Here is a 20,120-nt window from a genome sequence, read left to right as displayed (position 1 = left end):
ATAAATACCTGTGATTCCAGTCAGTCCATCCAAGATATTAGCCTCCAAGAGCTCTTCATGAGTTTACATTGGACATGAGTTTGGGCTACCTCTTAATAACTGCGAGAGCTGACGTAGAGACTGGGTACATAGAACACGAGTGGATACCACGGGAAAATTTAGCCTCTGAGCACCTGCAGTGTACCCAGGCCAACTGCCCAAGGCAAAGGAAACGTCATGCCTCTTTTAGCAATTTGGACCCACACTTAAACACATACTCGTTCCTCTCCTGTTTAGTTATTTATTTATTTTTCACCCAAACTGTCAGCGTCACAGCGAGGGTCCGTCAGATTTCCATAATGATAAATAGTGACATCTTTCAGCTGTTGTTGCACACCATATCCAAGGCTTTACACCTCACGGTAAAATATCTATTCAGAAACCACGTTTTAGTTACAGTTAATCGCACGATTTTACTCTGGCCTATTCATTGTTGCAGAATAAAAGATGACCTGTCTACAAGATATATCATCATATGCCTACTCTGGTGACATTATCATATTGTAAAAATAGAATTATATAGTACGCCAAAGGATGCATATTTGTCTAAATTATTTCATTTTGATATTTTAAACTGATGTTGAGCCTTGAGCAAACAAACAATATATATATTTGGGGGTCCATTTAATGGTAGGAATTGTTTAAATAGGGATATTGGGACATTGAATGATTCAAACACATGAACGTGGGATATCAGACAAATTTATTGAGTCATATCAGTATAAATATAGACAAATATAGGCAAATATTTTTCTTGTTTTGTTTGTATAAAAATATGTTTTGTTTGACATAAAATCAATATTAAGTTAGAAAAATATATTACAGCAGAATTAAAGCAATTAAATACAACACAAAATGATTGCCAGTGGCCTTATGTTCAATTCAGACTAAAAAGCTGAAAAACGGATAGTCACAATAATATATTACAAATAAACAAAATAAATGGATATATCCATACAATTCAGTTACACAATGTGTATACAGATAATAACGGCACTGCCTTAGGAAATACAGTTAAAGGGGGGTTCATTCTCAATGTTGTTTATGGATGATTTCAAGTGCAACTTTCGTGGGTCCTCTGGTGTCCAGACTTTCGCTGTCCTAATGATGTTCTGATCTTTTAACTGCTTCTCATCAGTCCATGAAAGAGAGTGTCCGGCGAGAGGAGGCAACCCGTAGTCTGGGTCATTTGGAGATGGGGATCCTAGAAAGAAAAAAAGATAAGAGTTGTTTAAATAACGATGATAACAACAACAACAACATCATCATCATGAATCAAAATAATAGTAATAATAATCAAAATAATAATAATAATACATACTTGTTCCTCTGTGGCAGATTATGACTTTTTTAGGTTGGTTTAAAGTATCACTGTGTGGGTTCCGGATTGGCATGTCGGACTGCACAAGTTCTGCAAGGAAGTTTATGTAGCCGATTGCCAGACGTAAAGTGTCGACTTTTGAAAGTCTCTTCTCGTATGGTAGGGTAGGGATGTGAGATCGCAGTCCCTCGAACGCATCGTTAATGGACTGCATCCTCCGTCGCTCCCGGACGTTAGCAGCTTGACGCAACTGTTGCATCTCCGTTTCGGATCTCATGCGCCTCCGCCTCTTCAGTAACAGCCCGTCTCTGTGAGGGGACAGCTCCGAGGTGCTGTCAGCGCATCCGTACGAGAAAGTCGAAGACGACGAGGAAAAGGAGAAGTTGCCAACGTCACAGTAGTCTCCGTCCTGCGCTATCCGACTGTCCTTATAATATTCTTGGATTTGACTGGTGAGGAAATCGACGTCCTCGTCCAAAAAGTCGTCTGTGTCCAAGTGGTCTCTCGACGAGTGGTCCGTGAAGAAGTCATCGTCGTCGAAATAAGGGGAGGAGAAGGAGTCTAAGCCTGTGAATGGATCTAACACAGTGTCCATTTTTTGTGTTGTGTTGGTGTTGCCCAGTAACAACAATCGCCGACTTTTCGAGCTTTCCTCTTGATGCTCAAGAGTTGGTTCGGTTTGAAAGGCGGCACGCGAGGACTCTTATAACTACATCCATAGTCGCGTGCCATTGACCGTAAACGCCAGCCAATCAGCGCAAAGCATCCCCAGCGTCCGCAGCTCACCTTAGGATAAGGCATGTTAACAGGCCACCCCCCTCAGTACACGCCCCCTGAGCCCAAAACACCGAGACAGGACATGCTCCTAAATTGTCAACAAAGCGCCTGCCTATATTGACAACTGTATCAGAAATAATCTCTCCGTCAGTGTCCCAGTCAAACCTTAATAAATGACCAGAATGAGGTAAAACATTTTTCTTGTATTTTTCTTTTTAAATAATTTGATATCGTTTACATAGACTTCAATCCACCTAAATGACAGAAATGTGTGATTTTTCAGCACACTATTTTATGATACAAAATGCAAATAACTGCAATACATTTAGGCTATATAACTGCAATTAGCCTAAGTAGCCTATATTAATTTCCTTCCAATTTCACCTATTTTATTGTGTGGTATTTGGTATGTCTCGGTTCCTCGTATGTTAAACAGACATACAGCAGTTAAGGGACATGGTGTGCCTTCTTTATTATTGACACTTAAATGTTAGTTTTGTCTGCCCGTTTGTCTTTCATCCATTAACAGTGAGTGCATAAAGTGCACCCAGTTATCACATGTAATTAAGGGGTCAGGGAGGTAGGTATGCCTACTGTTGACCCTGTCACCTTGAGGCTCCTCTTAATGCAGGTAACAATTCAAGCGCTCACCATTCGCGTGCGCCATCGGCCTCTTAATTATCAAGACATGCAGCTATGTTAAAGCCCCCATTGGTTGTCCACGAGGTCCATACAATAACAGCACAAACATTTGTGTATGAGTGATGCCAGTGAAAGGAGCTGTCATTTAAGAGGCAGAAAGGGTAAAGAATAGGTCTCTCATCAATCACGGGTTGTAGGATGTCTGGCCGCACGTTTGTGTCAAAGCAGTGGACACTCGCCTGTTCAAGAAACAATCACAAGAATAAGGCGAGAGCTCCAGTGGTAAAGCGAAGGCGTTTTCAGCTTTCAATACGAACAACCTATAGTCCCCCTGAGCGCATCTTTAACAATACGTGTTCTTCAACAGACGGACAAATATTGAAAGGCAAAACAAACATAAAAACGACTCTCACTGACTGAATGAAGATTGTACATTAAGTGGAGCGCCGTTTGCAAAACGAGAATTAATGCAGAATGAGAAATTAAACCATTGTCTCTCAATTTTATAAAAAGTTAGTTAACACTGAGATATTCAGATGTTTTACAGATAGTTCCACAAACCAAAAAGCAGTTTTCAGTGAAGAATTTTAAATATTGTGTCCATAAACATTATAAATAAATAAACCACAAAATTGGTTTAACTTAAAAACATCACCGTAAAAAAACAAACATTTTATGTATTCTGTATAAATCCTGCTTTAAGATAATGTTATAATTATGAAATGATTAATTATCTGTAAAAATAGCTGCAATTATTCTTATTATAATTATTAATATGTAATTAAGCACAAACACTGAAGTTCAATTAGTTGGGATTCCAATTTTAGGAAAAAAATAGTGTCATAAATAAAGTGGGTGGTTTTATGTTTTCTTTTACCACGAGACATCATTAAGTCTTTGAATAAACAAGAGTAAATATACCAGCGGAGAAACGACAAGCAGCGGGTATGGTTTTATTATGTAGAGGGCTGGTACTGGCGTTAAGAGCAGTGTGCCTCTCAGTGGTCGCCAATGAGGACGTTTGTAAGACACCTCACAACAAATTATGCTGGTACCTGAGATGCTAACTGGTTGGAGCTCATAAACAACCCTTATTCTCTGCTGTTCAAATAAAGATGGAGGGGGTCACTTTGTTAGTTAAAGGGAAAAGGGGTCTGGTGAGTGTATGGTTGTTGCACCCCGCTGCAAGCTGCAACGCGAGGGACAATCCGTGGGAATCACACCACTTGCGCGCTCTGCACTCAAAGAGACCCACTGCCGGCAGTCAATGAACAGAGCAGCCGTACAGCTTGTATGCTAAAACGCGCATTTAGAATATTAAAAAAGGTATTGATAAATGACTTTTTTTTTTTTTTTTTGGAAGAGGACCGTTATTAATTTCTTGCTTGAAAGTTTAAAAATGGACGAGGAGCAAATACATCAGAATGTATTTCTCCCCAAAAATGTCTATAAGTTCAATTTCAATAGGCATATGAGTAATGATTTTGTTTTTCATCAGGTTATGTAACATAAGAAAAGTCACTGAACGACCATTTACTCAAGAGCACAAAGTTCACGTTCAAGTGCATATAAACTCTCCATGATTTGGAATGGTGCATGTGGAGCGGCACAAGTGGCACCTGAACGCGCACCGGTTGTTCAGCAAAGCGAGTCATTCAGCCATTAAGCACAGACAGGACCGTGACCGTCACCTTTGCGCTATCAATTAAGCAATGTCACATATCTCAGCGACCGCGGCTGCAGACCTTGGGCTGGCCTGGGAATAGCAACACATGGATTTTTGAACAGATATTACAACGATGAGCGTAATAAATCAGGCGTCTTATTTCATGTCATGGTGCATTACAATTCATGAGGCAAGTAAAGATTGCAAGCAGCATTAACCGACGCGTTACAAATCTTAAAAACTATGGATAACAATAATTATAATATTTATTATTATTATTAATGATACACTGTAAAACATATTGACCTATGATAAGTTATGACATGTTTTACATTGTTTTAACTCATCAATATAATTTTTATATAAGTTTTACAAGATTCAACTAATTTTTAAGACAGTTTAATGTAATTTAGTTTTTAATGACTTAAACATCCAAGGTTTCCTAAAACTTTTTTTTTTTCAGTGCACAGTTGAAACATTTTGGATTAGCGAGAGGAATAAATTAACAGATTTTCAATTTATTTCAGTAGAAATCGCTACTAATCCGTTTAATCTTTGTGTCAAACAGGATTAGAGAAAGGATTAAATATAAAGACAGATTAAATGAATCAATCAATGACAATAATTGGGCTACTTAACAAGGTAATATGGGCTTGAAAGGTGTACGAAGCCTCTTGAACAGCCGATATTTTAGAGGACATGATTTTTGACTTGGCTTCCCTGGAAGACACTTATTGCGCCATTGAAGAAAAAAACAAACAAAAAACTATTTTCAGCAACAAATAGCCAACAATTGTTGAAACAAAAGCCACACAATGTGATTGGCACTGGTCCTCGCGTGTTGGGTAATGTAAAACGATAAAAGGCACCACACTTTGTCGACGCGCCTGTCAAGTGGCTTTTATTGTTTCTACACTTTACATTTATTGACCTGGTATTCAAAAAGGTTGACTGGTAGACAACTATTGACTACAGGAGCCTTGCGTTTTCACGGCCTCTTTGAGGGGTCATAGATGTTAGGAACGCAAGCTGCAGAACACTGGGGATCCCTGGGAATCCAGCCACATGCGCCAGAGCAACAGGAGCAGCAACAGCGCACTGAGCGCTCGTCCTCCAGCTTGCCAGACAAATTAGAACGGTAGTCGTGGGGTGTGGAGAGATTCCTGCATTCACAGCGATGAACAAATAAAGCGCTCTTTCTTAAGTGTCACATCACACGGGGACACATTGTCCCCTCATATTTAAGACAGGCAATGGTTTCATTCAAATATCAGCAATAACTCGGCATCTCTGAATGAAAGATATACTTCATCGAATATAGGTAGCTTTAGTTAGTTCACTTCGATTAAACTCATTTAATGACGATTCATATTTTATCCTAGATTAACAGCATCAATTTCATGGATCTGGAACTGGGGAATAGTTAGAAGCGTAATCATAATCCTCTCAAAAGCGTAAACAGCACCTATAAAAGTGTTATAGGCTAATAGCCTTGTTATTATTACGTTTATCCTCGCGGAGATTAAGAAGATTATTGATTCACTATATCCTAGACTAATTGATTTTTCCTGCGTTAATCTGAAAATATGGCAGCCCTTAGGCTGTTTCAGATTAGTGAGGTGTTTGAGTAGCGTCCAGCAAATAAATCTTATAGGGAAAGGGAAGCGCGGGGGTGCAGGGTGGTCCTCTTGAGGCTATGGCCCAGTGCATTAGTCATATTTCTCTTCATCATTAATTCTGCAAAATAGAGAACAACAAATAGGCTAATCTTACATCACGACAACCTTACGACGGACAAACTTGATAACAGTAAAAAAAAAAAAAAAAAGGAAAAAAAAAAGAAGAAAGATTCTGTTTGGATTATCTACTTAAAAAATGTCTACTACGGTGAAATAAATAAAGTCCTCTACAGTGCCTCACAAAACAGTTTCACAAACCAGAAAGCACACAGTTCATAAAACCGTATTAATGCATTTTATTATCGGGAGCTGTCACGTCCAAAGGTGCTGAACTAGGCTAAAAATTCCGCAATAACTCTAGTTCGTCTACTATACACAAAAGAGTGCGAAAATACTGCCAAAATATGAAATGCATGACTTTTTAAATGAAACATTAGAACTAATATAAGAAAAATACGCATTAATAGGGTATTATTAAAATGAATTTATTTCCTGTCAAATTTGGCCTATATCACATTGCCGAGTTTCGCCAGATTTTAGCAAGTGGCTAACGAGAACCAACACAATTCCATGTTTCATCGTAGAAAAGTGAAGAACGCCCTTATAGTTGAATTATGCACAAAATGAATAAATTTCATTGGATCACGCACGGCCTTTGACATTTTCTAAGAGATCACAAATTTCGCTGTCCAAATGCAAATTTAAGCTATGCTTTTTATCCTCAAATTAATCTTCAAATCCATATGGTATTAATACATTAATGCAATCCAAAGCTATTAACGCAGGCCTACGTTTTTTACTATTTCAATTTGAAAAAATGTCGTTTACGATCTAATAGATTTATGAACATAATGAACTGAACTGAGACGTGCCTATGTGTGACGTGTGCATAAGTAATTTACTGCATTTAAGAGAGCTACATTTATTATTTGCAAAAAACGGTAGGCTAATTATGACCTATTATAACGATTTAAACCATTAAGAATGTGTTATAGCTTTAAGTTATGAACATTTATTTTACGTTGTTTCCCAACAGCGCATGCATGAACACGCATTATTCAAGTCGCTCAAACAAATTCAACAAATGTGGCCTTCTAGAATCATGGAATTGAATTGTAACTATTTTTTTTGTTGGGTCTAACGTTAAGATATGGTAGGGACAGACATATAGCCTAGTCTAGCTTTGCAGTTATTCATTAAGGCCGTAGGTCTCCATGCGTCTAATCATGCAATGACTAGCATATTGATAATGACGCTCAGGGTGCAGTCATGTCACACTCTTTTTCACACAGATATCACACTGTTTTTGCGGTTTTCTCTCAGGTGACTGCATGACTCTGGCACTTTTGGATAAATATATTCTATAATGATGCTTTTGGGAATCAATCAGCAATTCTAAGACGATTCGTACGATATTTTTTACTTGAGACTATAGGGTCGATTCTGTTTAATTATACTTTATTAATAAAAAAAAAAATATTCAAGTATTTACAAATATATCTTACCCATTAACATAGCATAGTTAGTATCGGCCTTCCTAATTGAAGAATGTGGTTTTATGTGCGGGATGGTAGGCCTACAAGGTGCATGAGAGCAACAAGTGCTTTGTTGCTGGATCCTCAGTGACGCCTAGTGTTGGAAGAGAGCATTGTCTCTTTTTCCATAAATTACTTTACATTCAATAATATCGAAATAAACACAAATGTCAGGACGGGACATTACGATGAGGGAAAACTAAAGATTTCATTCATGGTCATCTTTGCATTGCAAAGCGGATGGGGAAACGTTCCTGATCACCTGATCCCATATAATTCATACCGTCAGCTATCATTCTTGTTTTTTTGCACGTACGATTTGAGGAATAATATTACCTTTGCAAGTAACACTGATGATTGTTTACAAACAGGATTTCCACATTCCCCTTCATCCAGGCAGTCCATCAACATTTTGCCAACACCTCAAAAGCTATAGCAAAGTTGCTGACCTAAACTTGCTGCTTACCTGTAAAGATATCCCAACAATTCTCTTAAAATCCTCCACCTCATGCATTCCTTTGCTCATGTAGTAGTAGGCTTACTGAAATCCTAGTCATTGGCCTAGTGTTCCTATTTATCTGGTGATAGCGAACGAGTGTTATTTCTCTTTAGTGTCTCCTTTTGTTCGAACTATAATTGCTCTATAAACGACACTAGTCAGTCACGCTAAAAATAAATACAATATAAACAAGTACTGAAGTTTTATTATTTTTGTTACTGCAAAAGTCAAATTAACTATTTTAAATTCATTCATTGCACACCTAGGCCCAGCCAATTCATCTAAAAGTTTAGTTCACCTTCCCATCATAATATTGCAACAACAACAAAAGAAAGAAAAAAAATTCTATGTAGGCCTATATAGTTTCTCTACGTTTTGTAATACATGTCAAGACATAAAGTTTCAAGAATTTATTCTTTGTTCATCGTATGTATGCACATATAATGTTTATACATACAGTACAACATATTCACAATATGAGGGTGGCATGACAGATCACTAAACAGAATCAAAACCGTATAAAATAAATCCTAATTCGATAAGACAAATAAATAAGTACATAAATAAATCAATCAATAAATAATAGTATAAATCAGATATATATCTATATCTATAGGACTCAAATTGTGTCTGCATGCTTACAGGAACATCCTCATCATATAGACTAAAATCAGAACAAGGGGCTTTGATATTATACATGAGTTCATGAGGCTACTTGACTTCAACCAACAGAAAAATTCAAAGATTGTGTTAACCAATAAAATTAGGAAGCACTTTTATAGACTCGCACACACACACACACACACAGGCTCTCACACACACCTATTCACCATACATATACATACATTCTTTAAAACAGACTCACACCTGTGTGCATTTAACACGCAAACACGCTCACAAATACACGCGTAAAACATCACCACTGGAGACCCTGAATTTGCTGCAATCGCTTCATCTCTGTCTTTTCCTGAGAGTTTAACGCTAGCTTAGCTCACCCGACATGGCGGTCCTCTCAGAGTCACAACCCTTTTGAGCACAAAGCTTACAAAAACTTCCCCGTGCCCCAACACAGTATTAAAACACACATTAAATTAAGTCACTGTAATTGCTACTGGAAAGACATAATCTTGTGAACGATGATGAAAAGCTTGCATTTTATTAGAACTCCCTTTCTAGTGTCATTTTTTTGCAGTCGTCTCATTGATGTACCTGTACTTGTCTACATAAAAATCCACAGAAGGCCCCAAATCTATGTTAGAAAAATGATTAGTAGGTTTATTAGTATTTTATACACTAAAGAATATAATAATGTGCCAAAATGTCCCACATATGACTAAAGAGGTTTTAAAATAAGAAGAACTGTTTAAGAGTGGCCTAGCGTTCACAATAGCAAGCATCAGAATGACAAGAAACAGAAATGGCTACGGAATAGTGAAGGCAATTGTTCATTAGCAATGAATCAGAATCTCTACATCAAAATAATGTAGAAACATTAGAATTTTATATGAGTATTGCTTTCAGCTTAAAATACCCTGTAATGTGGTAATCATTTCCCAATTGAACTACAACAAAAAAGAAAGAAAAAAGAAAGGGCAGGGGTGGAAGTGAAAAAATTGCAAAACGTTCTGCTCTGCTGAGAAAAACAGAAATGCTAAGACAACAGGATACAGTATTTCTAGATGGTAAGGTGAACAGAGAGAGAGAGAGGGGGGGGGGGGGGGGGGGGGTTACCTACTTCACATGGCTAGGAACATAATTCACTATGATCACATCTCTTCAGATCATCAGATTAAGACAGTGTGTGAAAGAGGGAGACAGATGGGAAAGACTGCGGAGAAGTAAAACATTAAACCTGCTATAAAATTCCTTCGATCCTCAAGGGAAAAGGTACAGGCAGATTATATTACAAACCCCCAGCCCATTCCACTCTGAGTGAATACGCTTATGTTTATTATTCGTCATAAATCTGTGTAGAACTTTTAAATGATAAAGTATATATGTGCGTATATGCACACGTTTATCTACATGGAGAGCGAAGGTCAGCCGATGGCTCTGAGAGAGGTCGCTATGCATGTGGAAACATGTCTGTGTGTATATGCCATTACAAACAAACTGTATGTAACCACACCTGCATGAAAACGAAAAATATTATATATAAAGTGACTGAGCTCCAAATGTTGTGTGTGCAAAGGATCTAATTCAGGGTAGACATATTTAACGTGACGTGAATGAAAGCGAGGCTGTAAAGGAAGTTAAGCTATTGATGATAATATGATGCGAGGTGTAAATAAATGCTGTTGAAATCTAAAAAAAGGGCCAATAGTTATATTCAGTATAGTATATAATTAAGCACTGCAACAACAACAAAAACATCATAATTAATGCATATTATACCCTACTTTCCAGTTAAAATATTTAGAAATTCTTGAAACAAGATACATTTTGAGAAGCAACACTGTATAAGACATAAAATAATTTCAGAGAATGCACCTGCATGGCAGATTTTTATTTTCACTTTTTCTTTTAAATATAAACGCGTTTAAAATGAGTGGAAACAATCTGTGTTTTTAGACAAAAAAAGTCTGGGGTCACTAAGATGTTCTTTTTATGAAAGAAAAAAAAATACTTTTATTCAGCAAGGATACGTTACATTAATCATAAGTAAATCAATTTGTGATGTTGCAATAGATTTCTATTTGAAATAAATGTGATAAATATGAACTTTCTATTCGAATCCTGGAAAAAATGTATTACTGTTCCCACAAAAATATTAAGCAGCACAAGTGTTTTCAACACTGATAATAATAATAAATGTTTCTTGAGCACCAAATCAGCACATTAAGACTGATTTCTGGAGGATCATGTGACACTGAAGACTGGAATTATGATGCTGAAATTCAGAATATATTAAAATAGAAAAGTTATTTTAAATTGTAATAGTATTTAACAATATTCACGGTTTTAATGTATATTTATTAAATAAATTAAGCCTTGGTGAGCACAAGAGACTTATTTTAACCATTTAAAAAAATCTTACTGATCCCACACTTTTGAATGGTAGTGTAAATTCAAGATACAATCTATGAAAACAAGAATTAATATTTTATGCAGTGTTGCTTGTCAAAGACAAAATGAAACTTGATTTAAGGAACATTTTGACTGGAAACAAGGTCCCTTCAGTGAATCTCAACCAGTTCCACCACTGCATGTTCAGGATGTTTCATTGGTTGAACTGTTTTGAACTGAAAAAAAAAAGGTTTCCAGCGGACAAAAACATGGGATGTGAAAATTAGATTAGCCATACAACCTACAGCTTCGCTTTCATTTTCATAAAATTAAATAAGGCGTTAATAAGTCCTGACTAAAGTCTTGGGTGTCATAGAAATATGATGTATCTATGTTGGATGTCATTTTTGAAATAATGAAAGGTCAAATTACATCAACTGTGCTATCATGGTGCTGGTGTATGTCTCTCCTAATATACAGTGGCCTTAGCATTAGGCAAATATAGATCTGTGTGACGTGTTGTGCTCATGGCAGAATTCATGTGTGAGTGCGTTTTCATGTTTGGCAGTTTCATAGTCTGGTCTGGGCCTCAGGTATATAGATCTCGATGCTGTCTGCGCTCTCTGTGGCCGAGTTCTGCCGCACAGAAGCGGCTCGCTTGGCCGCCATCAAGCGCTTGCGCGCCTCCTGGCGCTGCTTCTCGGTGCTCTCCAGCGAGCGGTCTCTGGCCAGGGGAGGGTGGCCTTTCGGGGGTTTCTTTGGCACTGGGGGAGGCAGCCGTCTCTCCTGAACAGGGATGACAAACAGTCAGTTAGCCGCCGCGGCGGGCGGAGAAAGACGAGCGGAGACAGCAATATGGCACACCTGCACACAGACAGTGCTAAGGCCAGCCGCGGCTCCGCGGCCGACTGCGTGCGGTAAGAGAACGGCCCGGCGGGGGTGAGAGGTTGGGGGCCGCTGCCCCCATGGTGCGTGCCAGATGGAATGACTTCTGAAAACAGCTCACTGTCAAACAAACAAACAAACAAACAAAACAAACATGAAGAGGATGTCAGGAAATTAAGAGTGAGTGAGAAACATTCACAGTCACATTAGACCAACAGACCGACATGAGGCACAGGGAGGCAAGAGCAACGCTTTATAATCGTTCACAATAATATTGTGGATTTTGGAGGTTTGTTATTGCCAGTAGAGTTCTCAACGGGTCGGGTCGGCCCGACAAACCCGACGGGACCCGCGGGGTCGGGCCGGGTTCGGGTCGAAAATATAAGCAAATGACTCGGGTCGGGTCGGACCTCGGGCTTAATCTTTTCCGCTCAGTGAAAAAAAAAAAACATTTATTAATCATCGCTGCTGTTCACCGTAAAAAGTCTGGCTGCTGCGTGTGCGTGTAACGTGGCGTGCGTCTCCTTTAGCCGGGAGAAGAAGATGGAGTTGGTGAAAAGTAAACTTGCCGCAGGTGAATTCACCATCGATACTACAGGAGTGGGAAATCAGAGGTCTGGAAAGTGTTTGGACTGGTGCTGGATTCTGATGGAAATTCTACAGGTTATGTACAGCCCGCCCGCTGCCTGGGTACATGTTTGAGTTCTTTTTATTTATTATTGTGTGAAGATTTTTATTTAGACTAAGGCATATTTATATAGCCTATTTATATATTTAAAGTTTATTGTTTCAGTTGTTTGTATTGTTAAAAGGCGTGGACATTAAAGGTTGATTTGAATTCCCGTCTGCTGGTCAATACGTGTATGAGAAAAAAAAATACACGGCAGTCGGGCCGCGGGCCGGGTTCGGGCAGATAATTCATGTTGATGTGTCGGGTTAGTTCGGGTCCGGGCTTTAAAAGCCACGGGCCGGGTCGGGTCGGGTTGTAATTTTCAGGCCCGTTGAGAACTCTAATTGCCAGTGCCCTCCCCTGAATGCATAATACCACACTACAGAAGCAACAGATCATGCACATGAATGAAAAAAAACGCAATGTTGCCATCCGATCAGGCATCTGGCACGTCTGCATTCATATGTCAATGACTCTGTACTGATTCTGCAAGTTTGTTGTACCTTTCTCTCGGGGGGGTCGAGGGGTCTCCAGTTGTTGGCTTTGAGCTGGTGAAGCTCATCGAACTTTAGGCTGATATTCTCAATGGAAAGTTGAAGCATGTCCCAGAACCCTGCTAGATCTTGAGCCACTGGCCGCGGGTGAGCATTTGGGTTCTGTTGAGCCAAGAGTTACAGAAGAAGAAGAGAGAAAATTATACATGACTACGTTTTTTTTAATAACTGGTGTGCTCATCGCAAAAGGTGCAAAGGTCTCCACAGTTCCATTCCTTTCCAAAGGGCCAAAGCTGATCCAAACCTACTGTTCAAAAGTTTGGAGTTGGTAAGATTTTTAAATGTTTTGAAAGAAGTCTCTAAGGTTTACCAAAGCTGCATTTATTTGATCAAAAATACAGCAATTGTAATATTGAGAAATATTATTAAAAATTAAAACAACTGTTTTCTATTTAATATATTTTAAAATATAATATATTCCTTTGAATTTTAAGAAGCCATTAGTGTTACATGATCCTTCAGAAATCATTTTAATATGCTGATTTAATGCTCAAGAAATATTTCTTTTTTATTATTAATTATTAATGTTGAAAACAGTTGTGCTGCTTAATATTTTTTTGTGGAAACCATGATACATTTTATTCAGGATTCTTTGATGAACAGAAAGGTTCAAAGAACAACATTTATTTGAAATAGAAATCCATTGTAACTTTAAAAATATATTTACAGTCACTTATAATACATTTAATGTGTCCTTGCTGAATAAAAAGATTAATTTCTTTTCTCAGAAAAAAAAATCTGACCCCAAACTTTCGAAAGGTATTAAGTTGCCTCTGTCAAATAAATGTTTATTATCATAACTATTAGTACTCACCAGATTTTCCTCACAGAGCTCCCTGAACTGCTGAAACTTCTGGGACATAAGCAGCTGTGCACTTCCCACTGCACTGCGGATCTTCCCCAGAACTGAGGGCCGACACACACACACACACACACACGCACACACACGCACACGCACGCACGCACACACACACACACACACACACACACACACACACACACACACACACACACACACACACACACACACACACACACACACACACACACACACACACACACACACACACACACACACACACACACACACACACACGGGTGAGCATCAAATACACACATAACAACACTAGAAACAAAGGATTCTGCTCATTCTGAAACTTGACAGGCTTGAAAGAAAAGAGCTCTATTATGATTATAATTAGGAGAGACTGAAGTTAGGTGATGTCAGCATTTCTTAAAACAATGCCTGATATTTCAGGCAAACAGTGTGAGGACCAGAATGTCCAGCAGGGGGCAGACGACTTCAATGCAGAAGGGGTGATCTCAATAAACAGTTTTTGCACTTTTGCATGTGGTGTTTCAGCAAAAAAAATCTGTGTCTTTAATCACCTGCAAGCCATATTTAATTTAGCTGTATTCAAATTAAAAGTCATTGGCATAATAATTAGTGCAAACATGCCCACTGAGCACCGAAACAATGCACAGAGCACACAAAACTAACCAGAATAATGTTTAAAATTATATTTTACTTTCTTCAAAGTTGAGACCTTCATATGAGACTCCATTATGGGTGAAATCAGTCACTCACTGTCATCAGGTAGCTTGTTTTCCTTCTCATCGTGCTCCATCTGCCTGCACCAGCCCTCCATGCGCTCCGTCTCCGCTAGCAGCAGCTTGAGGAACCAGCGGCCGTCACGCTGGCACACCGAGCGGCCCACGATTTCCAGGGAATCTTCTGTTACGCTATCAATCCAGGGGTCAGGTGGAGGCAGGATGGACGGATCAAACCCAACGTCATCATAGTCGTCTGAGGTGCAGGCATGGTAGTGATTCCCTGAGCCCTGGATGCTGACGGTGGACGTGGCGGCATCACGCGAGTACTGCCGTGACAAGCAGCCCGAAGACGGGAACTCTGTGACAGGAGAGTCAGCTGGTGTGTAGTCGGGAGTGTCCAGATCAGCCTGCACTGCTGCCGTCACACTGTTAGAGCGGGTGAACCGCCGGTGACTGACGCACAGAGCAAAGAAAGAAAGAAGGAAGGAAATAAAGAAAGAAAGAAATTCATACCAGTACATACAGTAACTACTACACACACTTCTATGATGAAAATGGATTTAATTTCTGTAATAATATTAGTTTTGGTAATTGTTTGGGGGGCATAAAAATGTCAGTTTGATACAACTGTCCCAGTATCATAATAAAGATAATAAAGTCTCATTTAAAATGAAAACTCTTGAAAATAAAACAAAGTAGTTTGGCATCATCTTTTATTATGTTAATTGTATTAGCACAAAATTGTCTTAGAAAAAATATTTGAATAAAAACTACACTATTTATTAAGATTTGAAGTCATGTGGTGCAACCAACATGCAGAACAAAAAAGGTCAGCAAGGTCAGCATGTCTCTCAGATGTAAGATGCCACAAAAACCTAATGATATTTAATAAATAATAATTCACATTTGTTTTTGTCAAAAAAAAGAAGATACTTTTTAGTTTACATTTTTAAAAATAACAATGAACTGATCAAACCAATAATGATTAATGGGATTATTATAATTTTTTTTTAACATATGAAACTACCATGAATACAAAGAACATGTTTCTCAAAACTTGACATGCGTTTCCCTTTCCTTTTAAAATATATTTTTTATTTTCTTCTTCATGGCCTTGCATTTCACTGCTACATCAGCTCTGTCTCAAAACATGAGCTGCCTACTGCCTACATGAGCTACTGTCTACGTAGATACCATTTGTACCACATTAGTAACTGGTTTGAGATGCTGTTTGCAGGCATAAACATCATTAACAGCTATTTATTTAGAAGACAAATAACACCACTCAAGTGATTTACAAAAGAGACTGATACAAAGTACACAGCTAGTGATAATTTAACTAAATTATGTAGCAAACATGAAAATTGGATGAAATGCATCTTTTAAAGCTGGTTTCCTGTCAACATTACTTTTCAGTAATGAGATAATAAACATTTACACTCTCCTTCAGCTTTGTTCCACCATATTTAATGAAATTGTTTTGCTGAGCTTGTCACAATGAATTGTGGTACTGCCTTATCAAAAGAAACGTGTAGTGGCACTTCAAATTTAGGCAAAAATTAGGTCTTTTAGGATGCAGCATAATTGGTTGTTACAATTTCTGACATCAGGAGAATGTCTATGGTGCCTTAAAATACAGTCTAGCTAGGCAGTTTTGAGAAGAGCCACGGTGTGCCAGCTTTAGCGCTCTGGGATAATCCTGTCCCTGCTCAATACGTTTAATAAAGTGAAAGTGTCTCCCTAATACAGAGTTTCTTAATCCTTCATTTTAATGCACTCTCTCACCATATGCAGTGTGCGGTATAAAAGCTGAAGGGGATAAACAATACTTTTCAGAATGGAACAATATTCACCACTCCACTAATCTTTAGATTGAAGCGATTTGATAAAATTGATATTTTATAACCAGTAAATTATCTTAGAGGAAATGGAGCACTAGAGGACACAAATACCAGGTGATAATGCAAAGGTGAGTGGAATAATTTTAATGCTTTATTACCCATAACTACAATGATAGAGCCCAACATTAGGGTGTCGTGGAGGTGTCTAAGACCCAACATCTAGCTACTGGGGTGCCTCAGGGCTCAGTGCTTGGACCACTTCTCTTCTCCATCTACATGACATCGCTAGGATCTGTGATTCAGAAACATGGCTTTTCCCATCACTGCTACGCTGATGACACACAACTCAACCTCTTATTCCAGCCTGACGATCCGATGGTAGCTGCTCGCATCTCAGCCTGCCTGACCACCACCTCAACTAAACCTTGCGAAGACAGAGTTGCTTGTGGTCCCGGCCAACCCAACACTACACCACAACTTCTCCATTCAGCTAGGTTCTTCATCCATAACTCCATCAAGGTCAGCCAGCAACCTTGGAGTTGTGACCACAGACCACATTGCTAGAACTGTCCGGTCCTGCAGATTTGCCTTATACAACATCAGGAGGATCAGGCCCTTCCTATCAGAGCGTGCTACACAACTCCTTGTCCAAGCACTTGTTCTATCCAGACTGGACTATTGTAATGCTCTCCTGGCAGGTCTTCCAGATTGCACTATCAAACCTCTGCAACGGATCCAAAATGCTGCAGCTAGAGTGGTCTTCAACGAGCCGAAGAGAGCACACGTCACTCCTCTCGTCACAAAAATGCACTGGTTGCCAGTTGCCGCTTGCGTCAAATTCAAGTCACTGACTTTTGCCTACAGAACAACCACTGGCTCTGCTCCCTTTTACCTAAACTCATTACTTCCGACTTATGTGCCATCCAGAAACTTGCGGTCTGCAATTGAACGCCGTATTGTGGTGCCACCTCAAAGAGGCACTAAATCTCTTTCTCTGACCTTTTTCTGGTCTGTTCCTTGCTGGTGGAATGATCTGCCCAACTCAACCAGAGCGGCTGAGCCGTGTCCATTTTCAAGAAACGGCTGAAGACGCCTTTTCTAATTTTAGAAAATAAAATAAAAATTAGGTACTGCGTTAGATTAAACTGGGAAGGGTCATTGGACTTACATATTGTTGTCCTATTGTTAGTTTAACTGCTTCCATTGTTCTAATTTGTAAGTCGCTTTGGAAAAGCGTCTGCTAAATGAATAAATGTAAATGTAAATATTAAAGACAGAAGTGATTCAATACTGATTTGAAAACTGGGGGCATCCTCAATGTTAATGTTTCTGTCCTGAATCACTGGAAGCTAATTAAACATAAATAGCACTGAGCAGATTGTGTCAGTAGCAACAAAATAAGAATTTATTCCTTCTGGTTTTAGTAAATCGTGACCACCTTTTACTAATTCGTACACTCGTTTTAGTTACATCATGGCCACAAATTAACTTGTTTCGCCAAGTGTATAGTGTAAATGCAGATATCAGATATAGGTCACTGTTCAGATATAGCCAACAAATCAGAATTGGGCATCTAGACCTGCAGTGTAAATGCGGCCATAGACTTACCCATGCTCTTCTTCAACCTGAATCCCCACTGACTGGAACTTGGACTGGTCCTCTAGTTCCTGGTCCTCAGGCCCATCCACCTGTTTAAACGCATTACATAGTAAACCAGCCACCTCCACACTCATTTGAAGAATCATCTACTAAATTTATGTTCTAATAGCCAACAGGAATAATCAAACTATGAAAACAATGATGAAAATGTTCTCACTCACCTGGATGCCAATGGAAAGGCACCTGCTCTTCCTGAGCACATCCCTGCGGATGTCTTCCAGGACTGGTATGGGTATGGGAACAGGAATAGGCATGGGCAGCGGAGACGATGGGGTGGTGCTGATGGTGATGGTGCTGTTGCTGACGTGCTGACTGACAGGGCCGTGGATCTGAGCGTTGGCCGCCTCGATGGCGGCCGTCAGCGCTTTCATGCTGTCAATGCTCTCGGTGGAATTGCTCAGGCCGGAGTGGAGGACGGGCTCACCCCGCGTACCGGGACCGTCCATGTAAGCGTCCTGCGCAGACTCCGTGCTGCTCTGGGCCGTGATGGAGATGAAGGGCTTGGTGGAGGTGCGAGGAGGTACCGGTGGAGGAGTCTTCTTGTAGGTGGTGATACATGATGACACTGTAGACAGAAAATTACACATTCATTTCACAGATGACTTATAACTTAGAAAAGCGGATGCAGTATAAACTTTAAAAAAAGGGATGTAAATGGTTGAGTTAAGGATGGAAACAGCTATAAGGCATTTTGAAGCCCTTGCAAGAAAAAACAGGGTTTTATATTATGAGTCAGGATACATACTACCAATTCGCCATGGCTGTCTCCAAAAATTCACTACGGTCCAAAAGTTTGGGGTTGGTGAGTTTTTTTTTTTCATGTTTAATGTAAGAGGTCAATTTATGCTCACCAAAGCTGCATTTATTTGATCATGAATAAAGTAAAACAGTAATAATGTGAAATATTATTACAATTTAAAATAACAGATTTCTATTTTAATTTATTTAAAAGTGTAAAAATTTACCGGTAAAACTACATTTTTGAAATATAATGTTATCAATGTAAATTATTTACTGTCGCTTGATCAATTTAATGCATTGATGATGAATAAAATAATGAATTTCTTTAAAAAACTAAAATCTGACCCGAGACTTTTGAACTGTATTATATGTGTGTGCATGAGTAATTCAAAGTAGGTACAGCAAGATAATCTTATGTTTAAACCAGAGAATCCTGATTACTAATGTGACGAAAGCAAATCTTCTGAATGTAAATGTCGTGGATCTCCGTGTAAATATCTTATTGTGAATGCATATCTTGCAGTAACTTGCCGTTACTTATGAAAAGTCACTGTTATGCTGGTGGTTTTTAAGTTTTCTCCAACACACACAGCTAAGCACATTAAAGAGGCCAGGAATGTTTCGCTGGAGTCATGGGGAATAAGAGATAAGACTCAGAACAGACCACGCTTCCAACATGACTCTGTGAGCTAATCTTTTGCCTTTGCCAGAACCTTGAATATCTGGCCGTAAAAAACTTTCACATACCATGGATTTGCATAAGATTTGTCTCGTAAACCATTTCAGGTCAAGCTCAGCTGCCACATAGATGCGGGTCTGCGATCCAGCAACAGATTCAAATTCTGGATGTTTCCAATGTACAGCAGTGAGAGCTAATTGATCATCGCTGAGTTCTGGGATAGACCTCTGCCATGTGCGCTTTACTGGTAGACATGCAATATTCTGACAATAGTCTCATAGATAAATACAAATACAGTACAGACTTATGACAGTATATAGGCATAAAATAATTATAATTATTAAATAAATAGAATAATTATATCCCTAAAACA

General features: G+C 38.9%; 2 protein-coding genes across 4 annotated transcripts in view; both read right to left on the bottom strand.

Annotated features, from left to right (window-relative positions):
* Positions 1 to 881: 881 nt before the first annotated feature.
* On the bottom strand, positions 882 to 1,955 carry ptf1a (pancreas associated transcription factor 1a; the record flags this gene model as incomplete). Its single annotated transcript, XM_079614386.1, has 2 exons — positions 882 to 1,243; positions 1,361 to 1,955. 2 exons carry the CDS (start codon positions 1,953 to 1,955, stop codon positions 1,041 to 1,043), a joined length of 798 nt encoding a protein of 265 aa, XP_079470512.1. The 3' UTR covers positions 882 to 1,040.
* A 6,562-nt stretch (positions 1,956 to 8,517) lies between these two features.
* The window catches only part of dlgap1a (discs, large homolog-associated protein 1a), a 135,497-nt gene continuing 123,894 nt past the window's right edge, over positions 8,518 to 20,120 (bottom strand). The window contains exons 8-14 of one of the 3 annotated variants that reach the window (XM_079612501.1): positions 18,489 to 18,892; positions 18,277 to 18,356; positions 17,668 to 17,766; positions 14,862 to 15,280; positions 14,088 to 14,179; positions 13,223 to 13,375; positions 11,817 to 12,169 (exon numbers count right to left, since the gene is read on the bottom strand). In XM_079612501.1, the coding sequence (XP_079468627.1) occupies positions 12,167 to 12,169; positions 13,223 to 13,375; positions 14,088 to 14,179; positions 14,862 to 15,280; positions 17,668 to 17,766; positions 18,277 to 18,356; positions 18,489 to 18,892 (1,250 nt within the window). In that variant the 3' untranslated portion in view covers positions 11,817 to 12,166. Of the gene's footprint in view, positions 12,170 to 13,222; positions 13,376 to 14,087; positions 14,180 to 14,861; positions 15,281 to 17,667; positions 17,767 to 18,276; positions 18,357 to 18,488; positions 18,893 to 20,120 lie in introns of all 3 variants that reach the window. The other 2 variants (XM_079612503.1, XM_079612502.1) reach the window with 2 other exon arrangements.

This window comes from Phoxinus phoxinus (assembly GCF_949152265.1).
Source record: "Phoxinus phoxinus genome assembly, chromosome: 5".
Taxonomy (NCBI): domain Eukaryota; kingdom Metazoa; phylum Chordata; class Actinopteri; order Cypriniformes; family Leuciscidae; genus Phoxinus; species Phoxinus phoxinus.
The sequence above is the reverse complement of the archived record's forward strand: the minus strand, read 5'-3'. Positions and strand labels throughout refer to the sequence as shown.